Source organism: Brachycentrus maculatus, unplaced genomic scaffold (assembly GCF_059751285.1).
Source record: "Brachycentrus maculatus isolate JH-2025_06_01 unplaced genomic scaffold, ASM5975128v1 h1tg000202l, whole genome shotgun sequence".
Lineage (NCBI taxonomy): Eukaryota > Metazoa > Arthropoda > Insecta > Trichoptera > Brachycentridae > Brachycentrus > Brachycentrus maculatus.
Window position 1 is genome coordinate 2,422,272 of NW_028280953.1, and position 25,727 is coordinate 2,447,998.

At 37.5% G+C, this 25,727-nt stretch overlaps 1 protein-coding gene across 15 annotated transcripts in view; it reads left to right on the forward strand.

Moving 5' to 3' along the window:
* Ctl2 (Choline transporter-like 2) overlaps positions 1–25,727 on the forward strand; it is a 53,800-nt gene that overhangs the window by 24,138 nt on the left and 3,935 nt on the right. For 2 of the 15 annotated variants that reach the window (XM_088263688.1, XM_088263689.1), the window contains exons 3-14: positions 5,017–5,139; positions 6,197–6,360; positions 6,804–6,996; positions 9,135–9,340; positions 11,148–11,284; positions 15,499–15,664; positions 16,940–17,168; positions 17,542–17,716; positions 19,914–20,025; positions 21,782–21,935; positions 23,610–23,901; positions 24,423–24,636. In XM_088263688.1, the coding sequence (XP_088119814.1) occupies positions 6,965–6,996; positions 9,135–9,340; positions 11,148–11,284; positions 15,499–15,664; positions 16,940–17,168; positions 17,542–17,716; positions 19,914–20,025; positions 21,782–21,935; positions 23,610–23,901; positions 24,423–24,636 (1,717 nt within the window). In that variant the 5' untranslated portion in view covers positions 5,017–5,139; positions 6,197–6,360; positions 6,804–6,964. Of the gene's footprint in view, positions 1–898; positions 1,253–3,847; positions 4,140–5,016; positions 5,140–6,196; positions 6,361–6,803; positions 6,997–9,134; positions 9,341–11,147; positions 11,285–15,498; positions 15,665–16,939; positions 17,169–17,541; positions 17,717–19,913; positions 20,026–21,781; positions 21,936–23,609; positions 23,902–24,422; positions 24,637–25,727 lie in introns of those variants that run through there. The other 13 variants (XM_088263680.1, XM_088263681.1, XM_088263684.1 and 10 more) reach the window with 11 other exon arrangements.

Below are 25,727 nucleotides of genomic sequence, written 5' to 3' on the forward strand. Positions count from 1 at the left end.
CAAGTATTTGGACACACGTAATGTTGTAAACCTGTTGATGTCCACCTCCGTAATGTAGTGTAATGCTCTGCACGCTCGCCTACCGTACTGGAGACCTCCAGGACCAAGAGACGCAAGGACCAGACCCGGGACCCCGGGTTCGATCGCAAAATAACTTCAAACCCTTATCCACACCCCATGGTGCATAGGGCACTGCATATAAACACAGTGTTATCTTGATCAATGAAGGAAAGGTGATCAGCCCTCCGCTTCAGGTACCGGTCCAGGGTGATATTGAATAAATATTATTGAAAAAAATTATCGGACGATATCGTAAGGTGGGGACGACAACGAAAGCGATACTGGAATGAACATATTATATAACAGAATGTCAGAAGACAGACTTCCACGTGTCGCCCTTCAAGGTAACCCTGAAGGACTCAGACCCCCAGGCAGACCTCCGAAAAGATGGAAAGACAGCTGGGAGTCAACATCCCAAGAGCGACATGCGGAGGCACAAACAGATCCCTAGGATCTACAAAAAGAAAAAGAAGAATAAGAAGAAGAAAAAAATGAAAAAAATATACAACATTTTAAGTGTGTCCAAATACTTGTCCACAAAATCTGGATTATCTCCAATTACAGGAGTTGAAGTTGAGTTGAACTGAGACGAAGGGGTGAACCTTACCACTGTATAATTAACGATCAAGATAAAATTGCTTCAATACATACAATGCAGCGTGTAAAGTGATCACTTAAACCAGCCTATGACGGTCGTCAGCCCCGTAAATGCCCAGACTTCCATATTCTTCTTCATATTTGATGAGATGTAAAAAAATAACATGAAAAAAATATAAATAAATAAAAATAATTTGTGACAACCCCGCGGCCTGGCTGCACCGTGCGGGCATTGCGCGTTGATCAGTAGTGCACGGGCCGACGGTGGCGATGCATAGGTGGCGAGTGCGATAACCCGTCCTTTGTTCAAGACGTTTCTTGCCTCTTGCTTTGTTTTGTTTTGCTTTGTTTTGTATACGACGATCGGGACATTCCCGCGCATTGTTCTACGGCTGTGAAAAGTTGGCGCTGTGAGTTGTGACATATCGCTCACTCCTTTCAAGAACGTCATAAATCAAAAATCGTCAATTTTCAGTTGAGCATGTTGTTAGAATGCCCAGAAAATGTACTACATCCCAGCAAAAAAGACATATTTTTGACTTAATATTTACCCGCTACAGGGCAGAACGTGTTGTTTTTGCATTTTGAAGAAAAGGTATTGTTTAACTATTTTTTAAATATACTAAATATTTTTCAAATGGAGGAAAAACCATCAGGTTTTACTTAAAAGATCTGTTGCACAGTAAAAAATTCAATAAGTGGCTTGATATTTATTTTTAATACATTGTATTATATTTTTAAACTTTAAAAACGTTCTCCTGAAAAAACAAGTTTTTTGATTTATGACGTTCTTGAAAGGAGTGAGCGATGTCCGCTCACTCCTTTCAACAACGTCATAAATAAAAAAAATCGTCAATTTTCAGTTGTGCATGCCCAGAAAATGTACTATATCCCAATAAAAGCGGCATATTTTTAACTTAATATTTACCCGCTACAGGGCAGAAAGTGTTATTTTTGCATTTTGAAGAAAATGTATTGTTTTATTATTTTTTTTTAATAAACTTAATATTTTTCGAATGGAGAAAAAACATTCAGGCTTTTCCTAAAAAGATCTGTTGCACAGTTAAAAGTTCAATAAGTGGTTTGATATATATTTTTAATGCATTTCATTATATTGCATTTTCAGGCGTCTCCCAGTATGCAAATTCATCCGGTTAAGATCTTGCATACATCTAAATAAAAGCGTCTATGCTAAATAAAAGCTTTCGTAAACCGACCATAGATGGCTGCTGCGAACCCAAGCATTAAGCGTCATGATATATTTATGAGTTGTGTCGGGTTGTGGTGCCGTGGTTAGTATCCCGGACTCTTGAGTCAGAGTTTCTCGGTTCGAACCCGCTCTGCCACAATTTGATACCTATTTCTAATGAGCCGCTTAGGCTCACAGAAATAGTATGAAATTAAAGTATTTTTTTAAATAATCAAAACGCAAATATTTATCATTTATTTTAAAAATATAATATAATTTTTTTAGTATTGTTGTCAGTTATGGGTAGAATGGTGAATGTTACAAGTGTGCAAAGTGATCACTTAACCGGTCGTAAGCCCTGTAAATACATCCCTCACTCCTTTCAACAACGTCAAATATCAAAAAACTTGATTTTTCAGGAGATCGTTTTTGAAGTTTAAAAATATAATAAAATGTGTTAAAAATAGATATCAAGCCACTTATTGAACTTTTTACTGTGCAACAGATCTTTTTAGGTAAAACCTGAATGTTTTTTCTCCATTTGAAAAATATTTAGCACATTTAAAAAAAATAATTAAAAAATACCTTTTCTTCAAAATGCAAAAACAACACTTTCTGCCCTGTAGCGGGTAAATATTAAGTTAAAAATATGTCGCTTTTGCTGGGATATAGTGCATTTTTTGGGCATTCCCAAAACATGCACAACTAAAATTTACGATATTGTGACATAGACTTCCATATTCTTCTTCATCTACGTTGAGATGTCAAAAAATAATGTAAATTATCAATTTGCAAGAGTTTTTTCTTCGTTTACATTTGGGAATAGCGCTTATCTCTAAACACTGTCATTGTTTTAAAAATATGTATGAAGTATTTCAATACAATCGTTGTTTATTAAGCATTCGCGTGACTCGCGTACTTGTGATCAGAAATAGCTTGTCAACTATTTGCCTTTCTTCTTGCGTTTTTTTTTCGCCTTACGACGGTATTTTCCATTTGATTTGCTCTGAAATGCGAGGTTATTAGCTTTCACTTTAAAACGTTCTCGCTTTTAACTACTTGCTAAGCGAAAACGGTTGCTTTACTGTTTGTTGGTTGTTTAACTGTTTTCAAGGGGAAATTCGCAAGTACAGAATTAATTCCACCGGAGACCACTGAGAGTTCACATGTCGCTCACTCCTTTCAAGAACGTCATAAATCAAAACCTTGATTTTGAAATGTATAATACAATGTATTAAAAATAAATATCGCGCCGCTTATTGAACTTTTTACTGTGCAACAGATCTTTTTAGGTAAAACCTGAAGGTTTTTTCTCCATTTGAAAAATATTTAGTATATTTAAAAAAATTACTAAACAATACATTATCTTCAAAATGCAAAAACAACATTTTCTGCCCTGTAGCGGGTAAATATTAAGTTTAAAATATGCCGCTTTTGCTGGGATATAGTACATTTTTTGGGCATTCCGAAAACATGCACAACTGAAAATTGACGATTTTGGATTTATGACGTTCTTGAAAGGAGTGAGCTATACACTTTGAAATGACATTGAATGATTTTTTTTCATTCAGCTTGTACAATTTTCATGCGACAGCCTGTTCATTTTTGAGTGACAGCTTGCGCACTTTTGTGTGACTTTCAAGTATCATTTTATATACTTTCGTGTTACTTTGCATGTGCACATTCAAGTGACATTTTTTCGTGACGATTTGTACACTTTCAAGTGCCATTTTTCTTGACGACTTGTTTACTTTCAAGTGATATTTATTAATGACGACTTGTATACTTACAAGTGACATTCATTTATGACGACTTGTATAGTTTCAAGTGCCATTTTTCTTGATGACTTGCTTACTTTCAACTGATATTTATTAATGACGACTTGTATACTTACAAGTGACATTAATTAATGACGACTTGTATGCTTTCAAGTGCCATTTTTCTTGACGACTTGTTTACTTTCAACTTATACTTATTAATGACGACTTGTATATTTTCAAGTGCCATTTTTTCGTGACGAATTGAACACTTTCAACTGATATTTATTAATGACGACTTGTATATTTTCAAGTGCCATTTATTAATGACGACTCATATACTTTCAAGTGGCATTTTTCCGTAACGACTTGTGAACTTTCAAGTGTGACCAATTTTCAAATAGTTCCAATTGCGTCCGTCATAGTGAAGTGACAAGTGTGTGTGATGATCGGACTCTAGACTGCACCGCTGTGGACATTACACCTCGAAATGTGTCTGGACTGGTGCTTTCCCTCAGTTCTCGCGAGGGACAAAGGTACAAAGATGTATAACACCACTTATTGAGTTTTAGTTTATAACGCACGACTAGTTTTAAAAACTACAGTTGTTTTCATCGACAGGTGATTACAAAAATTAAAAAGGTTTAAAAAAAAGAGGTAGGTGGGGTAATAACTAGAAGGGGGGGGGTTAAGGGGCGGGACTTTGTTAAATGGGAACAAAGATAATAATGGTGATGTATTTTGAAAAGCATATTATTAATTAATGTTATATCAGAATTTTTTTTGTAATTCTTAATTGTCTAAATTGTTAATGACTTGACTTTTGTTTGTAACTTTTAATTTTTTAAAAAATAATACATTTATTTAAAAAAAATGTAAAAACATATTTAAAACATTTTTTGCATAGCCACCAAGCTACCTTGCGTGTCTTTTTTGTGTTTTTTTTTCTTTCTATCAATTTTAATCTAATTTACATACCAAAAAGTAGGAAAATAATTCAAAATAAAAACTATTTTACAATTTTCATAGCGTTAACTCAACTTGATCATTTACCCATTCCTTTATTTTGCCTTTATGCATATTTTATTTTGACCTCTAACATCCGTCGGCAACAAATTAAAAATGTTCGGAACGATATATTGCAGTGTTCGACTCCCATATTTACTGTTAATTCTTGGGACTATCAAACCTTCGTTGTGTGTAAATCGTGTATCATGGTTGTGTACTAGAAGATTTCGATATTTTTGTCTAGTTTGTTGTTCAACGATGATACTCATCCACAATACACTTGTATTTATATTATGTTGTGAATGCAAAAGAATATAAAATAATAAGAAAAAAAAGCCTCCTTGTTGGGTGAGAACTATGGGTAGGTTCTCAGCATTCCCTCACTGACTGAAGCTGTGTTTGCAGGTCCCCCTATAAAGTTTGACCCCAACTTCAACGGGCCCGTCCACCGGAGGTCATGCACGGACATCATCTGCCTCATCCTGTTCCTGGTCTTCATAGGCTGCTGGGTGGCCGTCAGCATATTTGGTAATCATATTTTTTTATATATAGTGTGACTCTCAACCGTTCCCGTACTGAGCATTAAAAAATTACATGTGATCCAAAAGGGGCTGCCAAACGACTTAAGTTCATATTTGTATGGAAATCGTAGTACGCAGCAATACCAACTGAGTTTTAAATTCCGCGGTGCCACGTCTGTTACAACGCGCCGTCAAGCGCTGACTGAAAAAATATTTTTAAAATTTTTTAAACTCCTTACCTTTCAATAAATCTTTTCTTTTAAAAACCGTTTATTTATTTAAAGAAAAACATTAAACAAAGAATGTTTTCAAAAAAAAATTCAACTACGTAAAATATTACCTTACTTTTCAATCATTTTTTTCTTTTCAAAACCGTGTGTTTATTTTGAAATTTTATTTTTTTTCATACAAAAGAAAAAAATTAAATTACTTCAAATGTTGGAGAAGGTGTAAGGAAGTTGACTTGGTATTCAAGACGTGCTTCCAAATTAATCTCAATATCATTTTTATCTGTATGTTTTAAATGTTAATTCAAACACTGATTTTTTGAGTCTACTAAGTTGTTTATAATGTTAAAAAAAAACCACATAAAAATCAATTTTGTGACAATTGTTTCACCAAGTTATGGCATTCAAACGAATGTGAAGATTAAATGGACTGACAGTCCTATACAATTTTAGGTACGTAATATATTTTGAGTATTGAAAGTATTAACTTTGTGGATCATTGTAATATATTATTTGGAGAAATAAAAAGACTTTGTTTTTTGATCTTTGACTAGTTTTGGCAACAACCTGTTGCCCTCTTCAGGGTTTGTTTTAAAACAAATCCTGTTAAAAACAAGCCCTTAGTTATTAAACCCTAATTTATAAAACAAACCCTGAAAAGGGCAACAGGTTGTTTCCGAAACTAGTTGGTTTTTAATAAAAAAAAGTGAATGGATCAAAAAGCAAAGTCTTTTTATTTCCTCAAATAAAATACTCAAGTAATAGTTTTAACATATGCAGTAGTTATCATCAGCAAAAGTGCGAATGGCTTCTGACTCGTTGCTTGGATTTGTGCAGCGTTCACGGAGGGCAATGTCCGCAGACTGCTGGTGCCCACGGACTCCTCGGGGCGTAAGTGCGGGCTGGACACGGGCGTGCGGGACTTCCCCTACCTGGTGTTCTTCGACATGACCAAGTGCATCGACCCCAACGTGCCCATCACGGGCTGCCCCACCACCCAGGTATGTGGCACCGCAATCACTAACGTGAGAGAAATTTACCTCTTCGCTTCTATATTGCAGTTCCAGGGGTTTGCTGAGCTTCTATAGTTGATAAGGAACTGTCACAAGAGGTAGTATGTATCATACATGACAAAAATAGCGAAGGACATTGGTACCATAAACCAAGCTAGGACACAAAATGGCGAACACTCTTCTAGTGGAACGGAAGGTCTGCTGATGACAGTCAACAGTCCGCCTACTCCTGAGGAGTGCAACGTGGTTTCCTCCCAGCAAAGAGCAAATGCTGACAAGGTCCTGATTGGCCCACACTAGATTATCCCTCCTGTTCCCAATACAGATACAGTTGTACCTTTTTGTGTTCTAGGCATGTGTGAAAAAGTCCCTGAACTTGCAGTGCGTTCCTTTTACATTTTGTAGATAATTTGTACCTTTTTCTATTCTAGGCGTGTGTGAAAAAGTGTCCGGCGGAAACGCTTTTTGGGCATAACATCTTGGACACCGATGACCCTATTTTAATCCGGGAGAAGCTCGCCTGCCTTCCGGAAATCGACATATCTTCCATCAACTCTATCACCCAAATCAAGACCCATATGGCCAAAGGGGAATGTGCCACAAACGTGTTCAGGAGCAAGTCCAGTAAGTTCATATTGGCTCATATTTATTTTGTTCAACTAAATCTTAACCGAAGTGTAAAACTTGAATTATTTTTTTTAATTCTCCCGTTTCCAACATTTTGAGCGTGTCCAAATACAGTGAAACCTCTCATAACAAGTAATTCACATAGTAATTCCCTGAATGAGTGTTTAATTGGCATACAACATTTTGATTGTGTCCAAATACTTGTTCACAAATCTGGATTATCTTCAATTACAGGAGTTATTTTCATATTATTTTCTGACATCTCATCTAAGATGAAGAAGTATATGGAAGTCCGGGCATTTACGGAGCTTATGACCGTGGTCCGAATCCTGGATTATATTCACATACTTGAAAAACGCTACAAAACATCATTTAATTTTTTTAATCAAGCTTATAATTTGACCAGTTGATTAAGAATTTGAGTAGTGTGGTTGTCAATCATGGGTGGAATTGGTGAATGTTACACATGTGTAAAGTGATCACTTAACCAAGCCTATGACGCTCGTAAGCCCCGTAAGTGCCCAGATTTCTATATTCTTCTTCATCTATGTTGAGATGTCAAGAAAATCTACTTGTTTCATTTATTTTCTGTTGACGGTCATTTTAGCTTCTTGTCGTATTTTTAAAATGCCCTGAGAAGCCAAAATAATAGTAAAATATAAAATGACTCACAATATGGAATCAAAATTAGTTTTGTCCATTTGGATGCAGAAGGTTTTTACAGTATCTGGATAAAAAAAATTTTTTAAAAAATGCTGTATTAAAAAATATAAATATATTATATGTTTAAAATATTTTGAGTGTGTCAAAATCTTTGTTCACAAATCTGGGTTTGTCCACTCGGAAGTTATATTATATTGACATCTCAACATAGATGAAGATCTATTGTACGGGCAAATGATCATTTCACCTTTAATTAAGTCATGATCAAGATGACACTGCATCGATTCAATGCAGTTCCCTTTGCACTATTGAGTGTCACTAATGGATTGTTTTGAGTGTGTATATTTTTTTGTTTGTTTGTTTGTTTTTTTATTGTTTTTGTTGTTGTTGTGTTTCGCTTTGCGTCCGCATACACTTCAAGTGTCCCGTGTACTGTATATGACTGCTTATGCCCTGTTGGTTCAATATAACAATCACTGAATCACCTCAATATTCTACGTTGGTTTTATTCACATAATCCACTCACCCACATGAACATTCTCTGTAGGTTTTATTAACATGATCTACTCACCCACATGAACATTCTCTGTAGGTTTTATTCACATAATCCACTCACCCACATAAATATTCTCAGTGGGTTTTATTCACATAATCCACTCACCCACAAGAACATTCTCTGCAGGTTTTATTCACATAATCCACTCACCCACATAAATATTCTCAGCGGGTTTTATTCACATAATCCACTCACCCACAGGAACATTCTCTGTAGGTTTTATTCACATAATCCACTCACCCACATAAATATCCTCAGTGGGTTTTATTCACATAATCCACTCACCCACATTAACATCATCTGTTGATTTTATTATATATTTTTTTTAATTAAAAGAGAAACATTATATTCTGTTTTTATTATTTACAAAAATACTTGAATTTTATAGTATTTCTGTGGGCCTAAGCGACTCATTATTTAAAATAGGTATCAAATTGTGGTAGAGTGGGTTCGAACCCAGGAACTCTGACTCAAGAGTCCGCGACGCTAACCACGGGACCACAACCCGACACAAATTAATCCATAACCTGTAAGAATGAGCACTCAACAACTACGATATATCACGGTCACTTTAGCACAGAATTCCACAAACCTTTTTAATTTAAGGTACACCTACCAAATGAAGAAATTTCAGAGGTGCATATTTACCATACATTTAACATATTATGTTCAATGCGAAATGTGAGCCTATTTAACTGAGCACAGGCAATCAAAATTTGGAGCAATTGTGTTATTTTCATAAAACTAGACAATTTTTCCGCGGAACACCAACTAATCACCACGGTACACCAGTGTACACTTTGCGGAACAACGCTTTAGCACACCGCGGCTCGGTTATATAATTTGAACAAGCACCGCCTTGGGAGATGCGAGCGCAAAGCGTGACGGCCCGTAACGTTTCCCCCACCCCGCGCAGTTCTCGGGCGATGCCTCGGGGACTTGATCCTGATCGCCTGCAGCAGCTCCCCGGAGCCGGAGGCCACCACGGCCAGGGCCAGCGTCCGGGGGAAGGGGAAGGACCTCATCGGCGCCATCACCGGCCTCTTCGGGCCCAAGGGCGGCAGCTGCCGGAAGGACGAGAAGGCCAACACCGCCATAGCCAAGAAGACCACCAACCTCAAGGTTTGACGGGATCGCCGAGCACTCTACGCACCGACATGTTAAATAGTCGCAACTTTTAAAACTAAACTAACCTAACCTGAACCACCGTAACTCAATCTAACCTAACCTAACCTAACGCATGATGGCAGTTTAGATTGCCGAACACTACGCACCAACATGTCGAATAGTTGCAACTATTAGAACTAAACTAACCTAACCTGAACCGCCGTAACTCAATTGAACCTAACCTAACCTTACGCATGATGGCGGTTGGATCGCTGAGCACATTACGCACCGACATATCAAATAGTCGCAACTTTTAGAACTAACCTGACCCACCGTAACTCGATCTAACCTAACCTTTCTTCCAGTATATTCACGTTTTTACGATATTTGTCCAGTGATTTTCTATTTGTACTTTTTACATTTTTTTTTTTAAATATTTGTATTCCTGTTAGTAGTTAGTTTTGTTAGTAATGTTAGTTTGATTGTTTAGTGTCTTATTTATTGATATATCACAGAAGAGGACTATCTCATTGCTGAATATACCAACTAACCCAACCTGAACCATCATAATTCAATCTAACCTAACCTGTCTTTGGGTATATCACAGGAGAGGATCATCTCAGGACTGAATACACCAACTAACCTAACCTAAAACCTCCATAACTCAATCTAACCTAACCTATATTTACGTATATCACAGGAGACCATCATCTAAGTAATCTACTAAATAATTTATTCTAACCTAACCAAACCTATCTTCGAGCATAACATAAAAGAGGATCATCTCAGGACTGAATACACCAACTAACCACACCTAACCTTACCTAAACCATCATAATTCAATCTAACCTAGCCCTCCGAGTGTATCACAGGAGAGGATCGTCTCGGAACTGAGTACACCAACTAACCTAACTACCTAACCCAACCTAACCTAACATACACTTGATAGAAACATGCTTCAAGTATATCACAGGAGAGAATCCCAAAGTAATCTAACCTAACCTAGCCAAATCTATCTTCGAGCATAACACAGGAGAGGATTATCTCGGAACTGAATACACCAACTAACCTAACCTAACTTACCCTTGTTAAGAAGCATGCTTCGAGTGTATGACAGGAGGGGATTATTTCAGAACAGAATACACCAACTAGTCTAACCTAACCTAACCTGTCTTCGAGCATAACACAGGAGAGGATCATCTCGGAACTGAATACACCAACCAACCTAACCTAACTTACCCTTTATAGGAGTATGTTTCGAGTGTATGACAGGAGGGGATTATTTCAGAACAGAATACACCAACTACAGTAGTCTAACCTAACCTACCCTTAGAGCAAATGCTGAGAAGTTCCTGATTGGCCCACACTAGATTATCCCTCCTGTTCCCAACACAGATTCAAATAAAAACATATTGAATTAGCTAGAAGAATCAAAAATCTACTTAATGATCTTTAAACCTTGTACATAATAAGCAAGGTAAATAATAAATGCAACTCCCATCTAAAAATAAAAAAAAAACCTATCCTAACCTAACCTTGTTATGAGTATGCTTCGAGTATATAGGTGAGGATCTAGCCTAATCTAACTTACACTTATAGAAACATACACATCAGCATTTGATTTCATTTGTCTTGTTTGCTCTGCATCATTGGCATGCGTGTTAGTTCGTAGCTCTTGGACTGTAAAATGTGACGCGTCCAGGTATTGTGCCTGTTATTGTGTGTGTGTGTGGGTGTGATGTTGCACCGGTGTTTTCTCCCGCTTCCTTTGTTGACGGCTCTTGAATTATGTACAATACTTATAGAGTTTATGTGTGCGTAGTATCGTACAGGTGCATACCTAGAGATTTTGATGAGATTACGAAAACGAAGGCATTCGCCCACCTCAAAATCGAGGAAGCCCTGCAGAAGGCGGGCGAACTCGAAGACAATATGAATCTGCTCACCAAACTGAACCAGGTAGGCGATATTTGCTTATTAATCCCTCGACCCATCAATCTATCGACCCATCGAACCATCGAGATATCGACCCATCGAACCATTGAGATATCGACCCATCGACTACTGACCCACTGACCAATAGACCTAACGACCCTTTGACTTATCAACCAATCGACCTATCGACTAATAAACCTATCGATCCATTGACTTATCGACCAATCCTAACTACCAATCGACCAATCGAGGTATCGATCCATCAACCTATCGATCCATTGACTATTGACCTATCGACCAATAGACCTATCGACCCATTGACCAATCAACCTATCGACCAATCGACCTATCAAACCAACGACCTATCGACCCAACGACCTATAATTCCATCGAAATATGTTGATACTTCTAGTGGTAGGTTAGGGTTGTATGTACATACTTCGGAGGATATTCAACCTCGCGATCCCAGAAATGATTGATATATTGAAAGCTGTCCCACCGTATGCCCAGATCTGATACAGAAGCATACTAGGCTTCCTGACAGATCTGCTCTTGCAAAGTAATTTTTTTTTTAACTAAGTTGTGAAATGTGAAACAATATAAAATTGTATCCCGATTTTACTGTGAATTTACATTTAAAAGCTTTCAATATACCTGTCACTGAATAGAAATGATTGATAATGCATTCTATATTCGCTTGCGTCCTACTTGGACTCGCAAGTAGAGCTATTACAGGATTGTCGTTTGTCGCACGCCAGTCAGATGGCGCCGCAGTCTGGCAGTCGCAGAGCCTGTCCACCCAATCTACATCTGTTACAACTACATATTAACTAACCTACCTAACCTTACCCAAACTAACATTACCTGTAAATATGAATTATTTCTTTAATTCTCATTTTATATTATAAATACGTACATATCGTAGTCATACAGGAGAAAGTGACCAAGTGCATTTTTTACAAAAACGTGATCATCGACTATTTAGTATCTTACTAGCTTAATATTGCCCTGAAAAAAATCCCAAAGCATTTTAATCTTGGAAATATAATATATTGACTTGTTAAAAATGACTAGCTGTAATAATGTTTATTTTCTTGCCAAGCAAAAGTGACTTAAATGGCCCTCCTGAACATTTTACGTTTTGTTAGTTGGTCACTTTCTACTGTACGACAACGATATATACAATGTTTGAAAATGATATGGAATGCATCTGAACACGTGTCACCAGTGTTGCCACACATACAGATTTATCTGTATTGATACAGATTTTAGGCTGCCGTTACAGATGACAGATTTTACTCTTAGGTAGTAAGTACTTGTAGTTTTATACAGATTTTTGGAATTGGACATAGTATATGATAAAACAGAAGAATGAAAATATGTATAGATTCGAGCATGATTAACATTTGATAATAAGTAGGTGACAATTTGTTTTATATTGGGGTGCGTTATTTATTATTGCGTAGGGTACTATTTTGTCTTGTCACGGAACGTTACGCAATGTACGCAGCGTACTGCAGGATTCCCAAAAACGTGTCTATTTTGTTCACGCGACCGAGAGTTAATTTTTTATACACGTCGCGTAATACGCAACGTTTTAATCAGTGCTGGCAAAAAGATAATTATGTTTTGAATATTGAAAGCATTAACTTTGTAGATCATATTGATATATTATTTTGAGAAATAAAAAGACTTTGTTTTTTGATCCACTCACATTTTTATTAACAACCAACTAGTTTCGACAACAAACTGTTGCCCTCTTCAGGGTTTAGTCATAAATTAAACCCTGATGTGGGCAACAGGTTGTTGCCAAAACTAGTTGGTCGTTAACACGTTGTCGGCGGGACACGGCATTTGCCGTTTTTCGCGGACTGTCGGTCAACTGCGGGACACGGCAAATGCCGTTTTTGTCGACTGTCGGTTATCGGCGGGAAACGGCAATATACGGGTATGTTATCAGCGTGAAATAAAACGCCTTGAAGGGTAATCTGCTACCTGGGTGCTAGGCGATAGTCTGTTGACGTTATTTGAGATGTCTTGTCCAGATTGGCTAGTGTGTCGCTTGTAAAGGCATCCCCAGAAATCTAGAGTTTTTATGCGATCTCAATCTCAAGTTTAGTTTGAGCCATTTCACGTATTGGACAAATTTTCATACCGCTCGCACTATTTTGTTTACTGTTTGGTATGTTATTATTTGAATATATTAGCATTGTATAGGGAATGATACCTCGGAGGGGAAGACTATTTTTTATAGTTTACAATGCTTCTTAAATTGTGAAATACGGAATACTTAATTAAAAATTATGATTATACTTTATTTTTGATGATCAAATGTCATTTATGATTTCTTTGAAAATTTCAATCGAAAATATTATTTGGTTTAGAAATTGTGTCAATTTTAAGAAAGCGATATATTTTTGCGCTAATCGCGAAAACACCCGCTATAGGCTAGAGTCTATTGTTCGAAGCGCCCGACTACAATGTGTTAATAAAAATGTGAGTGATCAAAAAACAAAGTCTTTTTATTTCTCTAAATAATATGGAAGACAATTATTTTAAGACTTGTTTAGAATCAAGTGAAAAGGGTGAAGAATATGCATACTGTAAGTTCTGTTTAACAGATCGTGCTATTTGTATCAAAATTTCAAAGCAATGGCAAATAGGCACCTACACAGATTTTGTGTTATTGATTCTATACAGATTTCTAGACTGTTTGATTCAGATTTTTTGGTTTGGCATATGGCAACACTGCGGGTCACTTCTACTGTAACAAATGCATGGGTGAATATGGAAGACCTCATGGTATATTTGCATGGTAGATTGTATGGGAGTATAGAAATTTGCATGTTTTAAAAGTAAACATAGACACATTTTGATTGAGACATGTTGTCAAATTATTCCGATGTAAATTATTCTAAAGTCGGTGTAGAGGTCAGCACGTTTGGCTACCTCTCCGGAAGTCCCGGGTTCGATTCCCAGGGGACCAAAATAAATTAAAGTGAATTTCCAGTGCAATGCTTATTTAACTTCTTAATATTCAGGTTTTTTATCCACAAATATATCAGGTTATTTTATTTTTAATAATGTTATTTAATTCTGAATGTAGGAATTTAAAAGTTTAAAAAAACAAAACGGAAGCAATAAAAAATTGATAAAAAAAAAAGAAACTTATATTTAAAAAAAAATCTTCTTCTAACCCTTATCCGCAACCAATGGTGAATAGGGCACTGCATCCAATAATTTTAGGTAATATTAGTGATAATATCACCTTGAATTTTAATAATATTAGCCAATATTAGCCTGAAGCGCAGGGCTGATTGCCTTTCCTTCACACATTGAATGATCAAGATAACACTACTTCTATATGATGTAGTGCCCTATGCACGATTGGGTGCAGGTAAGGGTTAAGAATAAAATGTTACGTAAAATAGTAAGATTAGACACATTGTAATATGTATCATGTTCTGGTGTGGCTCAAATGGGCGTCTTGATAATCGAAGACCACTTCTGTACAACGCAGTGCCCTATGCACCATTGGTCGTGGAAAAGGGCTAAAAAAACATGTAAGGGTGGAGACTGACCTCCACATTTGGTCGTAACGTAACACGTTACGATGCGAGCATTCAGGCAGTCAGTACAGCGAGCCGAGCGCTCCATCCATAGTTTCAGATGCTCGCCGTGAGCGATGTTACGACGTTACGTTACGACGAAATGCTCCAGTCAGTCTCCATAATGTAACATGAAAAGTACAAGTACAAGACACATAAGAGTGAGATACAAGTACAATAACAGTAAGATGAGACGCATTGTAACATACATTTTTTTTTAAAAAGAGAAATATTTGTGTTTTATGTCTTTACGATGAAGTGTCCTATGCACCATTGGGTGCAGATAAGGGTTAAGAATAAAATGTTATGTAAAATGGTAAGATAAGACGCATTGTAACATATACCATGTTTTGGTGTGGCTCAGATGGGCGCCTTGATAATCGAGGACCACTTCTATACAAAGTATATACCATAAGTGTGCAAAAACGGGTTAGGATAGATGTAATGTAAAATAGTAAGATTAGACGCTAATGTACCATGTTTTGGTGTGGCTTAGATGAGCGCCTTGATAATCGAGGGCCGCTTCTATACAAAGTATGCACCACTGGGTGCGAATAAGGGTTAGGAAAGATGTAATGTAAAATGGTAAGATTAGACGCATTGTAACATTCATGTCTTGGTGTGGCTCAGATGGGCGCCTTGATAATCGAGGACATGGTGAACGCGCGCTGGTGGATAGTGCTCTCGCTGGTCATCGTCATGGTCGTCTGCATCATCTACATCACGCTCATGAGGTGGATTGCCGGGCCCATCGTCTGGTTCACCCTGCTGGCCATCGTGGGGCTGCTCTCCTACTGTGAGTGCCCAACACACCATTTTCTACTTTATAATTGTTTTATTTATTATTATACAGTAAGTCTTACGTGATCAATTCGTTCCTAAGGTTGACATGTAAGTCAAAAAAAATATAATTGGGATTTTTTAGATATATGGTATGTAATAATATAGCCACTTATGGGATTGAGGCAAGAGCAGATACTTCCAGAACAAAATCTCGGCTTCGAACCTCCGAGATGAAGACTCTCCGATCCATAACCGGAAACACATTGCGAGACCAAGTAAGAAATACCGACATTCGGAGCATGTGTAAGGCGGAGGATATGGTGAGGTGGGGGCGACAACAAAGGCGATACTGGAATGAACATATAAACAGAATGTCAGAAGACAAACTTCCACGTATCGCCCTTCAAGGCAACCCTGAAGGACGCAGACCTCCAGGCAGACCTCCGAAAAGATGGAAAGACAGCTGGGAGTCGACATTCCAAGAGTGACATGCGGAGGCACAAACAGATCCTAAGGATCTACAAAAAGAAGAAAAAGAAGAATATTTTTACAACATTTTGAGTGTGTCCAAATACTTGTTCACAAATCTGGATTATCCCCAATTATTATAGGAGTTATTTTTCATATTATTTTTTGACATCTCAACATAGATAAAGAAGAATAGAACTGGTCAAATTATATGCTAAAATAATAGAAATGAAAATGATATTTTCTGGCGTTTCTCATATCGCTCACTCCTTTCAACAACGTCATATATCAAGAAACTTGATCGTTTTTAAAGTTTAAAAATATAATAAAATGTATTAAAAATAAATATTATGTCACTTATTGAACTTTTTACTGTGCAACAGATTTTTTTTAGGTAAACTTTTTTTCTCCATTTGAAAAATATTTTGTATATGTAAAAATATAATTACATAATACACTTTCCGCCCTGTAGCGGGTAAATATTGAGTTAAAAATATGCCGCTTTTGCTGGGATATAGTACATTTTCTGGGCATCCCGAAAACATGCACAACTGAAAATTGACAATTTTTGATATATGACGTTGAAAGGAGTGAGCGATGTATGTGATTAACCTAAAAAAACTAACTAACTAACTATCACACCGCTGTGGTAGGAGAGGAGAGAATAGAACTCCACACCACTCTGTCTTTGCAAACATTCTTCGCCTCTTCCACGTTCATGCATCTCCTCATACATACCCGCCGATTGTCACCCTAGAAAAAAAAAACGCTAGCATTAAGTAGTTGGTGAAATAATAGAGGAAGTTGTTGTTGGTTGCAGCGATCTATGCGACGTACGACCAGTACGCCTACTACCGCGACAACCCGGCCATCATCGGCGGCTCCAACACCAACGCGGGCGCCGTGGTGGACTCCGTCACCTCCATGAAGGAGACCTGGCTCGTGCTGCTCATCATCGCCTCCATCACGCTCGTCGTGGTCGTCCTCATGCTCATCTTCCTGAGGAAGAGGATAGTCCTCGCCATCGCACTCATCAAGGAGGCCAGCAGGTACAAGTCCTACATCCTCGGAGTCACCAGTATGCGTGCTCAATACCTTGAGAGAATCACACACATTTATTATTATTTTTAATGAACACATTAGTTACCGGGTTTAGGAAGCCATATTTTCACCAGAAGCCAGAAGAGATTTGGTGCTTGTGCCAAACCATTGTCGTAGGTTATTCAGCCATGATGTCCTTGGGCGTCCTTGAGTTCTTCGCCCCTCAATCTTTCCTTGTATGATCAGGTGGGGAAGAGGATATTTTTCATTTTTCATGACAAGTCCGAAGTACATCAGCGCACTCTGCTTGATGGTTGGGCTTTGTCTGCTTGAGCTTTCTCTGCTTAGTGCCGCAAATAAATAAATAAATAAAATTTCCAGGGCAGTGGGGAGCGTGAAGTCCACCCTGTTCTTCCCCATATTCCCGTGGGCGCTGGAGATCGGCGTGCTGGCCCTGGGCGTGTGCATCTGCCTCTACCTCGCCTCCATCGGAGACAACATCTTCAAGTCTGCGCTGCCCATCCCGGCCTCGTGTCCCGCCTCGTGCAACTACACGGTGAGTGCTGTTCCCGCTGCTCCCGCCATTACCCATAATCATTTTCACTATGGCTGTATGTCTTTGTCCGCCTCCGTAGTGTGATGGTCAGCATGCTCGGGTACCATTCTGGAGGTCCCGGATTCGATTCCCAGGGGGGGTCAAATAAATATAAGTGATTTTTTCACTCCAATATTTATTTAATATCACCCTGGACTGGTACCTGAAGCGGAAGGCTGTTCACCTTTCCTTCATGTGTTGACGATCAAGATAACACTGCGTTTATATGCAGTGCCCTATGCACCATTGGGGTGCGGATAAGGGTTTGAAGAAGAAGTATGTCTTTGTAGCTATCGGTTTCGGGAACAGCTATTTTGGGGGCGGCGTGTTTCCGTGTTTTATGGTCACGTGTTGGTGATTGTGTTTGTCAATGCAAAGAAAACGAAATGATGACTTACAACATTTTGAGTGTGTCCAAATACTTGTTCACAAAATCTGGATTATCTCCAATTACAGGAGTTATTTTAATATTAATTTTTGACATCTCATCATAGATGAAGAAGAATATGGAAGTCTGGGCATTTACGGGGCTGACGACCGTCATATCATCTATCATCATCATATCGTCTATCATCTTTGATGAGATGTCAAAAATAGTATGAAAAATAACTCATCATTGGAGATAATCCAGATTTGTGAACTTGGACACACTCAAATGTTGTAAACATTACTATTAATTGCCCGAGTTTCATACACCTCCTCGAAATACTCTTTCCATCTCTCTTTTATTTCTTTTTAATTAGTCACCATTTTTCCGTCTTTCGCTGTAATCGATTTCATACATCTGCTCACTTCAGCTTCGGAAGTTTTGACTTCTTTCCAGATTTTTTTGTTGTAGTTTTTCCAGGAATTTTTTTATAATTTCTAGCAAAAAAAATGTCAATCATTATTTTTTAACAATCATACATTTTTATTGCTTCAGTTTTGTTTGTTTTTTGAACTGGACAACTTTTGAATTATGTAAATTCTTATGTAAATAAAATAATCTGGTTTTTTTTGGTTCTATTTTTGTGAAAATAAGTGGTTTAACAAGCATATTATTTAATTAGAAGTCAGTTGGAATACGGCTCCACAGTCTGGTCTCTTCATTATGCTATACACGCTGACAGCGTACAGAGAGTACAACACAACTTCCTTATATACATTAATTTTAATCTTAATATACCCATTGTTGAGTTAGATTATAATTGAATAATGAAGCGGCTTAAATTAATAAATCTTAGTGATAGAAGAGTAATTACTGATCTGGTCCTGTTATATAAAATTCTTAACAATTTTTTGGACAGCCCTGATCTCCTAAATCCAATAAAGCTTGGCGTGCGTCTAAGAGGTACTAGGCAAAAATCTGTATTCGCAGTATTTGTACATAATGCAAACTATGCCATGTTCTCTCCGATTCCGCGGCTTCACATGTTAGCCAATGCTTTTGAAAGTATAGATTTATTTAATATATTGTTATCCACATTGAAGTCTGTACTTTCTCAGCACTTCTTCTCCATGTTATAATGGATAAATTTAAACGTTGTGTTTCACTCTCTCTTGCTGCTCGCTGATAGTGTGTGAAGGAGACGTGTATTTACCAGTGCTTACTATTTGTTATTTTATTATTATTTTATGTTATAAGACTATTTGTTATAAGACTTTTTATTTATTTATTAAACGGCTAATGCCTTTAACATAATACATATCTAATATAAAAATACACTAATGAATACACTAATAGAGAAACAAAAAGTCTTAAACATAAAATAATAATAAAATAACAAATAGTAAGCGCAAAATAAATGTTAAAAACATGCTGGTAAATACACGTCTCCTTCACACACTATCAGCGAGCAGCGAGAGAGAGTGAAACACAATGTTTAAATTTATCCATTATAGCATGGAGAAGAAATGCTGAGAAAGTAATGACTTCAAGGTGGATAACAATATATTAAATAAATCTATACTTGTTTTTGTTTCTCTATTAATGTATTCATTAGTGTATTTTTTTATAAGATACTGTATAAATATATTATGTTAAAGGCTTCAGCCGTTCAATAAATAAATAAATAAATATGATAGGGCTTATAAACCCAGACTTCCATATTCTTCTTCACCTTTGTTGAGATACCAATGTAACAGGTAGTAATTCAACTTTTGCTTTGTGAATTTTCAGGTGGGAGACACGTGTGATCCAGTACAGTTTCTCAAAGACTGCGGCGATTGCAAAGACGTCATCTGCCACTTCGTCGGCATTGTCAACCCGCAGTACATCTACTGGCTGCAAGGTACCCCGTTCAATCACGTGACTATTACCAGTGTGTGAGACGTGTATCCGCCTCCGTGGTGTAATGGTTAACTACCGTGCTGGAGGTCCCGGGTTCGATTCCCAAGGGGGGGGTGAAAATGAATATCGGTGGTTTCACACTGTAATATTTATTTTATATTACCCTGGACTGTTCCCTGAAGCGAAGGAGTGATCATCTTGCCTTCAAGTAAGTGACGATCAAGATAACACTGCATCGATATGATGCAGTGCCCTATGCACCATTGGGTGCGACTTAGGGTTAGAAGAGAAGACTTTGCTGACTCTCTTATTAATATATGTAATGTAATTATCGCAATTTAACAAATCATATTAAGTCGTAATAATTGTTGGGTATGTATGAGGAGATGTATGAATGTAGAAGATGCGAAGAATGTTTTTCAAAGATAGAAAGGAGTGGCGTTCGATTCTCTCTGCCTTCCACTGCGGGGAAGCAGCATGATGGTTAGTTTTTATTAAACTGTGTTTGATAATAGAAAATGGATACTTGATAAGAAGGATGAAGAAGAATGAGATCCGTGTTTGGCTACCGTGCTGGGGTTCCGGGTTCGATTCTCAGGGGGGTCGAAATAAAATAATAGTTTCATTTCACTCTAATATTTATTTAATATTACCTTGGACCTATTACACACTGGTATTTAATATTACCTTGGACCTATTACTGGTATTTAATATTACCTTGGACCTATTACTGGTATTGAATATTACCTTGGACCTATTACTGGTATTTAATATTACCTTGGACCTATTACTGGTATTTAATATTATCTTGGACCCATTATGTACTGGTATTTAATGTTACCTGAAGCGTAAGGCTGATTGCTTTGCCTTCTTACAATTAACCTTTCGGGAGTATGTGAATAAATGTCGGTGCAAATTTTCCTCAAAGGAGTATCGACGTTAATGAACGTGGAAGTCCGTCTGTCAGTTAGTAGGATGTAACATAGCAATGACATCTGTGGATATTTTTATGTAATTTTGTCATAAAATAAAACCTGGAGATAGTGAGTTTAATTTTTTGTTATTATTTTTACATAATTTCTATCTTCATAATAAATTTTGTGAAATACAAAGAAAAATTTGCGTAAAAATAACTCGCTCCCCAGAGAAAAACGGACATGAATTATTATACTCCCAGAAAGGTTAATGATCAACTCAACTCATTGTTGTCGGGCAGTTTTTTCACTAACCCCGACCCTAATTACGATCGCGCCCTACCAAAAGTAAGCAAATAGAACGCTTATAAGCGTCTCCCGCTCTCTACCAACAGTATGTAAAAGACGTTTTTATTTGTTGGGTAATATATCCAAAATTAAACAAGGTTTATTGGATTGAATTCTACATTTATTTATGTATATGTTAATATGTGACGCGTTTTGTCTGTGTTTGATTAATGTCTTAATAAGATGAAACGCGTCACATATTAACATATACATAAATAAATGTAGAATTCAACGTTTTTATTTATTTAAACTTCATATACAGAAAATAATATCTTCAACCAACCAAAAACAGACTAGTGATATTGATCAAAACGTTTGATACCATATATAGGCTGTTTGCAATCAGAGGTTAGATTAATTGAACATTAAAAAAAAACATAAATTACAAATTGATGATAATAAAGAAGCTTTTAAGCGTTTCCCACAAAGAATGCGTTAAGATTGCATCAAGTTAGGGTAAGGGGAAGATTTTGACGGTGGTGAGTTGGGTTTCAGCGCTCAACGTGGCCGCATTCTTCTGGGCGGAGTTCTTCATCCAGGGCGCGGGAGACATGATCCTGGCGGGGGCGTTTGCGACCTGGTACTGGACCTACAAGAAGTCTGACGTGCCCTTCTTCACCCTCAGCAGGAGCATCGGACGCACGCTGCTGTGAGTTTCTGCCTCTGTTCTAGTATTGTTTATTCTATTTATTGTATGGTCATATTTATCATATTGGAAGTTGTTACATCACATCGATAAATATATCGCTCACTCCTTTCAAGAACGTCATAAATAAAAAAACTTGATTTTTCAGGAGAACGTTTTTAAAGTTTAAAAATATAATACAATGTATTAAAAAAAAATATCAAGCCACTTATTGAACTTTTTACTGCGCAACAGATATTTTTAGGTAAAACCTGAATATTTTTTTTTTCCATTTGAAAAATATTTATTAAATTTAAAAAAATAATTGAACAATACCTTTTCTTACAAATGCAAAAACAACACTTTCTGCCCTGTAGCGGGTAAATATTAAGTTAAAAATATGCCGCTTTTGCTGGGATATAGTACATTTTCTGGGCATTCTGAAAACATGCACAACTGAACAACTGAATTGACAATTTTTGATTTATGACGTTCTTGAAAGGAGTGAGCGCTATATAAACAGTGAAACCTCCCGGTCCAGTCGCGAATGTTGCGAAGCCACGATGTTCGCTTTCTGCCAGCTCCTCACAGTCCTATTTTTGCCATAATTATGATTTGCGAAATGTAGCATTTTTCTGTACGAAATATGTGACCCAGATAGGAAATCTTCCGAACCTTGATGTTACTACTAATAGTACTGGAACACTGATGATGAAAAAGACGGAAACGCGCAAATGAAGACAATTATTTATTCATCAAAAATTACAAAAGTTATAAGGGCTAAAAGAACAAAGCGACACTCATAAACAAAAAAGCGAGCGCGACGGATATACGTTTGAATTTTAATCTTATCTGAGCACACAAAACTTTGTCCTCCACCCTTTATATACGATTTTAAAGGAGTTACATGTGGTGGGGGCAATATTATAAACAAATAAAGTCGATGAACTGCGTCTCTTTGTTCTTCTCGCATACATTTATGAATACAATTTTAATACACAAATTCTTATAAAAAATACACAAATTCGGAAGAAACACTTGATATTTGGACAAGAGTTCTCTGTGTGGTCCAGCTCTATCGATGCAGCGCAGACTGCAATCATTCTGCTTTAATTAAACAACAAACTAGACAAAAATATCAAAATCCTTTAGTACACAACCATGATACACGATTTACACACAACGAAGGTTTGATAGTCCCAAGAATTAACAGTAAATATGGGAGTCCAACACTGCAATATATCGTTCCGAACATTTTTAATTTGTTGCCGACAGATGTTAGAGGTCAAAATAAAATATGGAACAAAGGCAAAATAAAGGAATGATCAAGAGTTAATTTTATAAAAATTGTAAAATGATTATATTTTTAATTTTTTTCTTTTTTTTGTGCGTATATAAGGTTATTTTATCGTTCAAAACAATAAAAAATATATTAAAAAAGAACTCCACTGACAAACACACAAGGTGGCTTGGTGGGTCTCTGTAAAATAAAAGTTCTAAATATGTATAAATTGTGATTTAAATAAATGTATAAAAATAAAAAATAAAAAAATCTTATTTTGCCATCTCCATGACACACTTTCATACAATATTTAAAATAGTGTGCTTTCAAAGACCGAAGGAGAAAGAAATCCTCCGGGTCTCCTTCATACACTAGTATGATATTGTGATATGATGAGTCCTCTTGCCCGTCGGCAGGTACAATCTGGGCACAGTCGCCTTCGGGTCGCTCATCATCACCATCTGCCGGCTGATCCGCGTGTGCCTGGAGTACATCGACCAGAAGACCAAGGCGTGGGACAACGGCTGCTCGCGGGCCATCATGTGCCTGTGCAAGTGCTTCTTCGCCTGCCTGGAGAGCTTCCTCAAGTTCATCAACAAGAACGCCTACATCATGTGCGCCATACACGGCAAGGCCTTCATCTCCAGCGCCAAGGACGCCTTCTCGCTGCTCATGAGGAACATCGTGCGCGTCTTCGTGCTAGACAAGGTGGGTACAACGCCACTGCATTATCCGCGACCAGACGGGACTTATGTACACGCTTACTATGCACAAGTCTGGAGGTCCCGGGTTCGATTCCCAGGGGTGGGTGAGAATAAATATTAGTGACTTTACACTCTAGTCCGCCTCCGTAGTGTAATGGTCAGTACGCTCCGCTACCTTTCTGCAGGTCCCGGGTCCGATTGGGGAGTCAAATAAATATAAGTGATTTTTTCACTACAATATTTAGTCAATATTATCCTGGACTGGTGCCTGAAGCGGATGGCTGATCACCTTTCCTTCATGTGTTTTTACGAACCTTTCCTTTCCTTCATGTGTTCATACGATCAAGATAACACTGCGTTTTTATGATGCAGTGCCCTATGCACCATTGGGGTGCTGGTAAGGGTTTGAAGATGAAGCGGAAGAAGATATATTCGCTTTGAATGTTGGTTTGTTATATATGTATTCATTATTGAATAAATTGATTGGATGACCTGTGAGTGAGTGATGTTTCCTGGTTTCCGCAGGTGACGGACTTCCTGTTCTTCCTGTCCAAGCTGGTGGTGTCGGTGGGGTGCGGCGCGGCGGCGTACTTCGCGCTCACCAGCAAGGCCGTGGGCATGCAGGACATGCACTACGACCTCGCGCCCGCGCTGGTCGTGGGCGTGGGCGCCTACCTCATCGCCTCCGTCTTCTTCAGCGTCTACTCCATGGCCGTGGACACGCTCTTCCTGTGCTTCCGTGAGTCTCACCCTCTTATTCTTAGCGTAACCTGGATAACCTGGCTTGACATCTTGAGAGAGTGGTTCCGCTGTAGCGCTGAGACGCTATTGCCTAGATCAGAGGTCTGCAGGAGCGGCTCTTTGCCCAGACGTTTGCGGCTCTTCGGACATAAACTCCAATTTCGCTATATCTCGAGCAACCTTATAACTTAAATAGACCCGCTGAACTGTCTCTATCGCGAAAACAGTGCAAGACAGAATTTCCAAAATATCTTTGAATGTAACAGAGCAGTGAGTCGAAGATATTAAGTTAAGATTATTTAATCTCTGAATGTTTTTTAATACTTATTATAACATAAATGTGGAATTGTTTAATTGGCTTTATTTTAATTGATGTAACTTTTGTTTATTTGTATATACTTTTATATATGTAAAGCTGTACAATTCCCAAACAAATAAAATAAAAATAAAGTTAGTTTCCGCAATATTAAGGTGGTGACTGACCTCCACATTTCTTCGTAACGTAACATTCGTGGCGAGCATCCGAGTTCGGATGGAGCACTTGGAACGCTGCTCGGACTATACGAATGCTCGCATTGTAACAGTTTACGTTACGACGAAATGACTCCGGTCGTTCAGTCACCACCTTTCATTGCAACCGATGAGTCATGTGATGTTAGTGATGCAGCACAAGTAAAGGGTTAAAAATCCACCTCTACATATAAGTATATGACATATATGCGGCTCTGTGGTTCCTTTGTTATCCTGTTTCCATGACAATTTAGCTCTTCTCATAAGTGAGAACTGCTGACTCCTGGCCTAGATGATAGCCAATTTTCAGTGTGAATGGAACCTTTTTAAAGTCAGTGAGCACTTTTGATCATAAGGAAAAATCGCAATACATCAAAACTAAAGATTCAAAAAACATACAAAAGAAAACTGTTATTAAAAATATAACTGATTATTTTATTTCTAACAAGTTAAAAATTACATTTAAAAAAATACATACTCGAAGGAAACTTTTTGCGGCGAAAATTATTTAATGTGACACCTGAGCTTGTCGGCTTTTACAAATTTCAGAGATATTAGGTCTAATATTTGATAAAGCTA